Source organism: Battus philenor, unplaced genomic scaffold, assembly GCF_028537555.1.
Source record: "Battus philenor isolate CCGP_79_NKW_IND1 unplaced genomic scaffold, ilBatPhil1.0.hap1 SCAF_18, whole genome shotgun sequence".
Taxonomy (NCBI): domain Eukaryota; kingdom Metazoa; phylum Arthropoda; class Insecta; order Lepidoptera; family Papilionidae; genus Battus; species Battus philenor.
In genome coordinates this window covers 9010730-9022729 of record NW_027181680.1, presented here as the reverse complement: position 1 = coordinate 9022729, position 12000 = coordinate 9010730, and the positions used below count along the sequence as shown (strand labels likewise).

General features: G+C 30.8%; 1 protein-coding gene across 1 annotated transcript; it reads right to left on the bottom strand.

The window, feature by feature from the left end:
- Positions 1-253: 253 nt before the first annotated feature.
- Positions 254-10712, bottom strand: LOC137920359 (uncharacterized). Its single transcript, XM_068763665.1, has 5 exons — positions 10588-10712; positions 6028-6253; positions 3649-3779; positions 933-1088; positions 254-660 (listed from the first exon to the last, which is right to left on the bottom strand). Exons 1-5 carry the CDS (start codon positions 10658-10660, stop codon positions 479-481), a joined length of 768 nt encoding a protein of 255 aa, XP_068619766.1. The 5' UTR covers positions 10661-10712; the 3' UTR covers positions 254-478.
- Between the last annotated feature and the right edge of the window lie 1288 nt (positions 10713-12000).

Sequence of the window (12000 nt, the reverse complement as noted above, 5' to 3'; positions counted from 1 at the left end):
ATGTACATATTTAGAATATTTTATACTTTTAATTTAAGAAGTAAAAAAATAATACTTTTGTACTAAGTTTGCAATGCTTGGCAAACTTATATCAACGAATTTATAAAATATTTCCGTCATAACATTATAACTTAATTTAAAATTATTATAAAATACTTGAAATAATACAAGAATCAAGGTCAAAAATACACTACACTTTAGGCATTAACAGTTTAAAACCAATTACATTTTTTTCTTGTACAAATCGTTTCAAAAGGTTGAGATTTGTAAAGTATTTTTTTAAATCTTATATTTATGTAGAAAAATTATGTAATAAAGGAAACTTAATGCCAAATAGCGTGTCTACCGCATTACAGAATTGTAATTGACAATTTTTTTAAACGTAATTAACAGATATTTACGCTTAGATATACCTCATGGTACAAACATTATGAGTAATATTAAATCTACCCGTTCCCGGTGTTTGAGCCGCAACCAGTTAATCGTCTTCGAAGAACTCATCCGTGAGGGGCACATGGCTGATTTGATCATACGTGTAGGCGTCGAAGAAGTGTTGCGTGACGTTCATTGCGTAATCTATTGCGTAATCCAATATCGGCCCTCCAAACTCCTGGGCCACGAGTTGCGAATTGGAATTTAATACGTCTAGTATATTTGCACCTGAAGTGGAAGTTTTTTTTTGGTTTTAGTAAATTAGAAAGTGAATAAAGATAATTCTTTATTGACATTTTTGATATATTTTAATGATGAGGTTGAATTTGTTCAAATAATAAAAAGTGATTAGATGTTCAATGCCTTTATCTCGTTTCTCACTAGGTGGACCATGGAAAACTACATGCAGACTGCTTTCTACCAGTCCTGTTGGAAATCTTTAGTTCAAACCTATGTCCAGAAGTGGATGTCCTTAAGTTCAAATAATGATAATGGCTTACTGATCTCAGGGCTCCCTCTGAATAGATTTGTCAGATTAAGTTTCAAATCAGAACCATAATCCGCTTTGTACTTGTACGAGTTAATTTTGTAATGTCCTTCTCCTTTCTTATTTTTTACAACTTTTTCCAGTACCTCCAGATGAATGTGTTGGTTCCCTGAAATATAATAAATTATTTACTTAGATTGCCTCTAAATTATTATTTCTAACCTTTACTGTAATGGATACAGATTGAAAGGAAACCAAACTTTTATTTCTTTCATTAAAAGACAAGAAAAACAGGCTGATGATCTAATGAACCTAGTTTAAACCCTTCAACGTAACGACAAACGAATTTACCGAAATTTAAAGCAAATACGTTAATACAATGAGCTTTAACATTTTCACTAGTTTTGTATTAAGGTGATCTATCACAATTTAGTTGTGGACATAATTGAATCAACTTTAAAATATATGGCAACGAATATCTAATGAATAGGCTTCGAGGGTAGCACAGCGGTACAGGACTGAGACTTGTGACCGTCGCGGTCGCGGGTTCTATTCTCCGGACACGATCTTATATAATTCACATATTTTGCATTCATTGTATGGGATTGTACACAAACAAGTTTCCAGAGGATGGACAATAGCGCCCTCTGCCTACTGTAATACCATGCTGTGATCGCTAACCCGCCTGATAAGCATGGCAAATACGGTATATCGTTTCTCAGATATTTTTGGACGAAGCTTATGCCTTGCAATGAGCGTCCATGGGCTGCAACGACAACGACGACGAAATAAGAATTAAGAAGCTTTTATAAAAATATTTTTAAGTATGTCTAGCTTTTACGTTAAAATTAGCTCCCATATTGCTAGTTTTTGGACATTATTTTCAAATTAATTACGGCAGCACTGCTACTATTAAGGCTTCGTAATACAGTAGCAATTCATATACGAGAGACCTGACGTGCTAAGTGTTATAAATAATTATCAAATTTTATTTTGACAAGCCTGTGAGTTCAAAGAATACTTGTCCAAGTAATAAGCGAATCTATAGCTAGACTTACTAACGCATTAGATTGGCGTCTAGAAGCATAATTTTCTAAGACTGCGAAATAGACTTAAGGTTATTCAGTCTGCGTGATCGGAAGTATATAATTGAAGACATTATGGGTAATGAGTGTGATTATATTGCATTTGTGTAGTTATTTTCTATTTACATACATTTGGACGAATAGTTTGTTTGTATCTATTTTATTAGTCGGATGTATCGCCAACCTCCGATCTTTCTAGATGGCAGAATATATGCAGTTATTTTCTCTTAGTGTTAACTTTTTCCGAAATAGTAGTAATGTTATCAAGGTAACAGCAACCGATCAAGTCCAGGTTCGGTACTGTCGAATGCCCTTGATTTGGATTACTAAATTGGTATTATCATAACGAGTGACGGTCCAAGCCGAGGTCCATTTGAGGAACTCCTCGAGCCAATTTATAGTGCACTTCATGGAGCATCCTCAAATTTTGGTGAAATTCTAGTATTTAGGCTTGGGTTTCTCTGGGAGTACTCCAGCTTATCTGAAAAGCCGCTAAAACACGCCCTAAGCCCTACCCTCTCGTACCAGTTGAGGTAGATTTATCAATTACCACACGTGTAGCAGTATCAGCCAAGTCAAAAAATATATAATCGCGTTGTAAAGCCGGGCAATTTCATTAAAAGTAATTATTGAGGATTTCCGAATTTAATTTATTGGTCGGAAGATATAAATAACGATCCACCGACTATACAAGAGAGTTGTCACGTCTATCTCTGCAGATATTATTACACTGTTAGTTAATTAGAAAGTTTCTGCAAAACTGTGTTTTATCGGAAGTGTGTCGTAATTATCAAAATGTTGTTAGTCAAGTCATAGTTGCTGACGCATTTTAAAAACATTATTAAATATTTATTATTTCATATTTTTTCATATAAATATTTTTGCAATGTTTTATTTAAAAAATTAGATTTCGTTGGCCTTTGCTTGATGCATGTTTTAATGGCATACATAAAAACCATTAATAACATCATTAGAATGCCTATTAGTATCTTGTGTCGCGAAAACGATTCCAAGGACGGCATGTACATTACTAGTATATTGTCTATTATACAAAAAGATGTTTTTTTTTCAATTTATGCGATTTAAGTAATGTATGAAATCTTTGGGGAGGATCCTGCAGAGGACATCCTATCGTTCAAATGATAATGGTAACGATCTGTTGTAATCTGTTTTGAAAATTAAATACGCAATTCTCTTTTTATAGATGGATTTTGAAATGACGCAGAGAATCAAACTCGACAGTTTTGACATATGTGACATATCTACTGATGATAGTATTTTTGTTCTAGTCCGTAATAAATGTGCACGCTTGATATCAGTTTAATTTTTTTTTAATTCTAATTTCAATTTAAATTGTTTTGTTTTTATGGACTGAATATTCATTGCACACTAAATTCAATTTTATTTGTGATAATTTTTTTTGTTTTATAAATACTTATTTATTACGGAATTTTTTCATTATTACTTTTTTTCCCCACGTTTTTTTTTGGGAAAACATTTTGAGATTTTTCATCTAACACGATTTTTAAAGTTGTAAAGCATTACCCCAAATTTACCATATGTCGCTTTTCTAGGGAACGTATCTACCGTGTAAAAAAAGTTGAGCGTGTTTAAAAAAAGAACGTACAGAATAAGAATACTTACAAATTTTGATTTTAGCATTTCCGTCGGTATTTAGATTGAAGAGTAGAATTCTACCAACAATGCTGTAGTGGCCTTTGATTGTGAAGTTGCACTTGATGTCGAACACGAATGTACGACTCTCGCGGATGGAGCTGTTCAATGTAAAATACAACTTAACTTATTATATTAACCCATATCTCACTGGTAATGTACATTACATTGCCAAACCATACTATAAACTAACCACTATGGTTGGAAACCTCAGGACATATATTACTTGAAATGAAATAAATTATTGTTTTAACAGAAATGTACAATATTATGAATTAATATTACAAAATAGCAGTACCATAACATTCAAGAACACTTTTAGTTTGTCAACTAAAACTGCGAACTTTTACAAATTCTTATATGCATGCATACATGAATACGCACACATTTAGTCTTATACACCGATACAGTCGCTGGAAAATGGAGTAATTCATTGCTTTATGTAATATGTAATATGGTTTAAAACAAATAATTAAGTAAATTGTAAAGAAAACTTAATTGTAACCACCCTGATCTCTGCAATACACGTCTGTGAGCCTAGTGCAAAGACACATTTTTAAATCTAAATCATTCGCATAAAGAAAAACTTACATGTCCATATATACAATATCATAACTTATTAATCGGCATGTCGTATCAGGATCGTATAAATTTACTATTATTTACACACTTGTTACAATATATTACACAATTGATACTATATATATTATCATGTTATCTGCAGTATTTAAAATGGCCTACCTTTTTTCCATTTGTAATATATATACTATGACACTTATATGATCGACTGATTCGCAATATTTTCTTTTCGTTACTAGAATAATACGCGATTAAAATGTATGTTTTTTATTATCAACTCTATCACTTCGTATTTAAAGTTCAAAATCCAAGCCATATCACATTTATAGCCCGCTCAACGACTCTGAGATTTCTTAACTCTGTGTTGTGCGTCGTGTTTATTTGGTAATGCTTTCCTTACGACCGGTCGGTAACCATACGCCACATATTTCGATATTTAACCCCGTTTTCTTAGGTTGCGCTGGAGTCAAAGCACAATTTACTTTGACTATAAAATGTAAAATTTCATCGACTTATTATAATCAATTCTCGAAAAAATGTTACGAATAATGAATTTGTTATTAGTTTTATCAAAAGCACAGATTTTATTACTGAAAACAACGTTGAAATACCAAGTTGTTTGCTTGAGCTATGAGCAACTTTTTATTTTAATATGAATTCTTGTTCGAATTATAATTCGTATATTAGTTTGAATTTTGCACCAATAAAAGTATGTAATAATCTATATGTCAATCCTGATTATATTCTTTACATGTCCAAATATTTGTCGAAAAGACAAAAAACGATATAACCAATAATCATGTGTAGTCGTACAATAAACATGGTAAGTGTTAATTTTTTAATTCATAAAGGTTCGATTTGATTATTATTCATAGCTAAGACAGTCCAACTTGTATCTGGTCAGTTAGTGTATAATATAAGCTAATACACGGGCTTTGTTGCGAAAGAGGAAGGAAATTCAGATATGCACTCTCTTCTTTCTCCTTCTAAGGCAAAGAAGTAGGACACGTCAGTTTTTTTTTTGATACCGACAAGGTGGATAGATGATCATATTTGTGTCGGTGAAAGACACTGAAAGAAGACTTTCTAGAGGTCAACCCTTTTAAACCAAGGATCGACGATCAACTCTCGTAATAAAGTGCAGTCCATGCCACGCTTTACCCGATCACGAAACAATCAGAAAAAACCTTCCAAAATTAGGTAGTCTATCTAAATTAGTCATTAATACACGGACTAGATACGCGCAAGCAAGAAGGCTGCCCAAAAAGACTCGCAAGTAAAAAGAGGCAGAATGAGAATAACCCATCAAGTGCTCCAGAAGAGAGACAGAATAGAGACAACGAATGACGGCGAAGCTACGCATCGAGGTCAACTCCACCTAATATCCAAGTGGCATAAGAAAACTTCAGAACACTTTAATTGTAGTAGCATGTGTGACCTGCGACCGAGAAGCAGTTATTTCCCCGCAAAGCGTCCATTGACAAAAACCAGAAACCTGATGTTGCAGACCGTTTCCAACCAATCCTATTGAAAATCTCTCAAGAAGGCCTCTGTCCAGCAGTGAGTTTCTTACGTTTTTTGAAGAGGGAGTATGTATAATAATATCTACCTATGACCCGAAATCAAACGTAAATACGTCTTAAAATTTTAACAAGATATCACATAATAAATTTAAAAATAGATATAAAAATTCCAGTGTAATATCATGGAGATCATCCTCACTTCAAAGCTGCACAATTATTATAGAAAAATATTTTAAGTAATACTCACGAAACTTTACTAGGAACGCATGTGCTTAATCCGGACAATTTTCCATCGTGAAAAGTCATTTTAACATTTCCGGGAAGGTCCATTGTGATGTTTCTGTCCAAGTATAGAGGATCCAAAGGCGGTATTCCAGCTTCAGGGATACCTCTCACTACACCTGGTAATGCATCTAAGGTGGCTTTCGTGAAGCATTCATCGTCGAGGACACTGCATGGGTGGATGAATTCAGCTGTAGAATATAAAATAATCAAATATTAGCCATCTTAAAGATTTTTCTAGAAAGTTACTGTATACTCAACGGTGTCATATGGGATTAAGAAATACAACTCATTTCATCACAATGCGCTATCGACCCTGTCCGTTATAATGTGGTAGATATTATGAAATACAAAAACCTTTCGCAATACCTTCTTTGTGTTCGTTACCCTTAAATTTACAGTACCTCTCTTTGATTAAGTAATTTTATGATCAACAAGAACAGGAATGAACTTAGGCATTTAAATGCTAATGCTTTGAGATATAAACTAAAATCTGGTATTTATCTAAACAGCTTTTTGCATAAGATATAACTACAAAAATATTGATGTGTGAAGATTAGATCTTTGAAATTGTATAACGCGGCCCAGTTTCTTGACCCGTCCGACAGCCTCTGACGAAATCTTTCATTAAGTGCATTCGTTACCTGTTTAAAATGCAAATAAAACTGAACAACCTTATAAGTCAAATTGACTATTGTGTTATATTATTTAAAAGTATAAATAAATATTTACACATGAGATCTAATCTAAGTAATAAATCTAAGTCTAATTAATTGTTATTTTATTGATATAATGCAAAGATCCGTAGACGAAAGTAATCGGCATAGTTCAGAGGATTGGTTGAACAAGCAATGAGCGAGCCAAACAGCGCGCAGAACGAATGGCTGCTGGGGTCTTGAGGTTCTGGAATTAAGACCCATTCGCCCCTAAGGTAGATAAACGACCTTGTTAAGGTCATTGGAAGAAGCTAGATGCAAGCTGCTACCATCCGATCTTATTAGAAATCCTCCGGGTAGCCTATGTCAAAGCAGTGGACAGCATACAACAGCTATGGTTGAAAATATGACAATAACGATGAAATAATAAGTCCTAAAATTACTGGACCTGGACTAATATTTAAATTTTTATTATTGAGCTGATGAAACGAATTATTGCGTAGGAATGTGCATTTATAACGCTTGCAGCCACATTGTAACAAACATGGCGTATTACACACGCTTTGATAGTCACAGGCTAGTTTTCAAACTACTAGTCTTTATGTATATATTGTATATAGATCTTCTTAACGGTTGATAAAGAAAGGTTTCAGTCCGTGCTTCTAGCATTGCCGCTTGTATGGCTGCAAGTATACATTATATTTATATTGTGTAGTTTCTTTTATACTTATTTGTTATCAAGATTTATATTATACAAATTGCTTACGTAAGCAATGTAAAATAAATTTTAATGTATCGTATTTTAAGCACAATTTAGAATTGAAAGATTATCGTGTGTCATATTCACAATACGGCTTTTTAAAATTTTGACAGAATCAATAAATAAATGATGACAGCCATAAAATAATTAAAAAAGTAAAAAAGATATTTCGATGAAATCTAAAATTCCTGCTTCTGCCATCAAGGTAAAAAATGCGATTCACTATGAAGATAATTATTCTATTAATGACAACATCAGATGAAGGTTCATTGGCTCATTTACCGACACAAAAAAAGTATAACGCTACTTAATTAATTGCAATATTTCATTTTAAACTCTTCATAGCATTTGCAATAAAAAGAAATACATAAATACATAGTGCAATGGGCAATACAATATAATTACCATATAAATATCAAAAATTTTAAACACTTTAATATAATTTAACATTTCAAACATAATGAACAAGTTGACATACGAAGATAATTGCTTTCAATTACGACACGTATTGTCAACATGAATACGACTTGTATGTAACTTTTGACAAGGCCAGTTTGCACTAAGTAAGGACAAAGCTGTCAGCAAAAAAAAACGTTTTTTTTTTCCTCATTTATATTTACGTAATTAATGGACATACTTGAATATTATCATGATTAATATAGTGTTAGTTGATGTACAACAAGAGAAGTCGACCTGTGGCTCGCTAGCTATACGCAGCTCTTTTAAGGAATCATTGTAGCTCTCGATAAATGTAGTCGATTTCGGTTTTAATTTTAGGTGTTATTATATTTTAAATAAATATTATCAGTATTAAATAACCAACTCTCGGAAAGATTTATTGAAAAGTGCTATGATCAATTATTCATCAAATTTCAAAAGAATAATCACGAGAAGTAAAATAAATGTTTTCTATTTTTATTATTTCAATTCAATACTTTTTTACTTTTATTTGTACGTTGTCATTAAATAAAATTTTTTATACTTTAATAACTTTTAAATATATACTTTGTTGTGGCTTGCGACAAATTGAAATAATAAAGACACTTATTATGATGGTATATGGCCACTACTGATATATAATTTTGCGGCAATTTCATCAGGTATACATAATAAGGTTTGGAAAATATTTAAATAATATAACTTCAAAATGCAAAATTGTTGTAAGAAAAATAATTAACCATGTGTGCAATAGACAAGTAAAGAAACCTTAAACATAGCAATGTTCTGGTAGTGGAACAGGAATAAATATATTTGCTTTAACCGGTTTGTGCGATACTGTATGTTTAAATACCTTAATTGCACATTAATTGAGCTAAAATTTGAGGATGAGATTGCGTTTCTTCTCGTTATCTGCACACAAAATTTGTATTTTAAGTTGGTCATGTAATCTATTTAGTTTCGAAAGCATTAAATCAAAACATTGTAGACAACAAGTTACATTTTTTTCTATTTTCCAAATTGGTTGAAAGCGTTACTTGTTATTTTTAGGAACAAGGCGCTGGCATTTCGTCTATTTAAACTCTTCATGTAAGTTAAAAAATTACTTCCAATATCAGTATCGAAGACAAAATAATATTATACAGACTTCATCGACGAAGATATTTTTATATATACATACACACACATGGATAAGAGATTTACACCCATATAATCATTCATCACATAAATATATACATATATATATATATATATATACATATATATATATATATATATATATATATGTATATATATATATATATATATATATATATATATATATATGCATAAACATGTATGTATGTATGCACCTATGTACATGTGTATTATGTACACCCGAAAGTGCTCTTCCCTTCTTGTCTCTCATCTCTATTGAAAGGTTGTCTGGTAGAGATAGTGTCGTGCGATAAGACTGTTGTATGTCTTTATAAATTATTTAATTTTTATTTTCTATTTACTTTTTTGTTACATTTCCTTCAAGATATATTTTTATTGATTTTTGTGTACATTAAAGTGTAAATAAATGAAAAAATAAACGAATGATTTTTAATTAATGGCGTCATTACAAAAATTTCTTTATTCTTGCAGTTCCTTGACCGAAACAAAGAGTGAAATTTACGAATGTCTAATAATTTTTTACTAGCTTGACCTCACAGAACTGACTTCTTTCATTCTTCTTTTCCTGTCCAAAGTGTTTTACTTGAATAATATTTCGGACTCTAATTCTAAAGGGTATCTTCCCGTCGGAATTAAAGTCAGGAAACCGTCATATTTAAATCTTAGAAGAAGATTCTAGATCTATTGCCTTAAAAATTGAGGTAACTTCTTTCTCATTGATATTTTTCTATCATACATCAGTTTATTTCTTAAACCTGCATTACTCTAGGTTGCCTGGTAGAGAATGCCTAGCGCCATTAAACTAGTTTTTTTTTTATTTCTGTGAACATATGTTATAAATTTTAATGTTATTAAAAGAAATAAATTAATAAAGGCTTAATAGCGACAGTGTAAGCGTACGTAGGCGATTTATTTGATTATAGCAAGTGGTTTTTACAGCGCATAGTACATAAAAGTTTCGTAAGATCGTGCGCAGAAATGCACTCGACGTTGACTTATTTGATGGATACAAGGAGTGTGCAATTGTTAGTGTACATGAGTTAATAAATAAAAATAATTGTGTTCAAAATTTATTAATAAATTAGAAGATAAAAGATTTGAATTCTATAACCTTTTTTAAATATCGGGAGGAATTATTAAAAGTTGTTAACAAAGACAAATATAGGTTTACACATAAATATTGAATTCGAAAAACTTTATACACATACACACTTTTAGTTCATATGACAACATATTAGTTGCAATTAATTTTGAATAAACACAATAACGAGTCTGTATGTCATCAAACAGATTACAAATTTAAAAGCTAAAAACTATTTTAATTCTTTGCCATTTAATACAACGTTCTTTTTTTAGCAATTAAGTTCTTGCTCTTAACTGCTAATCAAAGGACTATTATGGCATGGAAACTTATTATCTGAGTATTATGTAGAATAATAATTACTGTTTTTGACTTTAAGAAAATGCTATATAAAAAAATAATATGATTTAATTTTAAGTTTAATGTACTTACGTAATGGAATTAATTGTAGAGTACGATGAGAACACGAAAATAAAAATAATATTGTGATAATTTTTTTTGACATTTTTGATTTTCTCTCAATATACACAGTAGCGTCTCATCCGAGGCGAGTGGAACGAATGACATGGTTTCCTTTGCCTGCGGCTCTGCATAATTTTGAACGTAAATATTAAAAACAACCTCAAGGACAGGTGGAGTTGTACTGATTTTACGACTCTATGTTATGGGTTTGAAAATTATATTCGATGGAAGTGAAAAATCTATTTCACTAAATAAAAACTTAAAATAGGACAAACGGCGAGGGGAACTTTCGAATAAATTCAAATCATCCCCAAAGACTTTTATTACGAACCTATTCTTTTTCTTAGCAATTTAAATATAAATAATCTCAATCTGTTTAGACTTTACTTTATAAAAATAAACGGTTAATCACAAAATTATTTTGTTATCAATTTTGAAAAAGTAAAATTTTAAGTATTATTTCTATTTACTTATATGCCAAATATTTACGTTGTTTTATCTATGTATATGACGTTTCTACTTATGTACTGATTCATCATAATTTTTCTGCAACCATCTTGCTTTAGTGTCTTGAAATTTGTCAGAAATGTTGTTTTTATCGAGTATAGCTCAGCTAAGCATGAATTTTCTAATTAACACTTGCAAGTAGAGTTTAGGGATTTAGGGGTTCATAAACGCAAGTCTTCAAAGTATAGGTTTTTTCTATAAAACTATATCAAAAATTTTTTGTGCATGTTAAAAATGACCGAGAACATATTTAATTAATTTATATAAACAGTAATATTTTACACTATTTTTTATAGTGATAACTTTAAAAGTATTCCCCCTTACCAATAACGTTTGACCTTTAGTTATGGCGACATAATATTGGAAGCCGAGTAAATATTTATTGCATTATAACAAAACATAGGTAAAACGTAACCTTTTAAAAAAACATAAAGTTCAATTTACCTTGTAGTAAATATTATTAAACGGAGGTTATGAATAATGCACGTTTAATTATGATAACAGGAGACAAAAGTGGTAATATATAAATGTAAAATTGTGATTATATTCTCAAAGTAATTATTAAGAACAATCAACAGTATTTATTATGAATGATCAAAGATTACTGAATAGTAACTAATTACATGAATGCAAAATATAAAAATAGTACTTATACTATTTTTACATTTTGCATATAAAAATAAGTCATATATATATTCTTAAATATTTATAATCATCATTCCAGGCGACACACACATATATATATATATATATATATACATATATATATATATACACATATATATATATATATATATACATATATATATATATAAATATATACAAAGTCATTTAAAGACGCTGAACGCAAGCCACTTTTTACCGGTCCTATTGGAA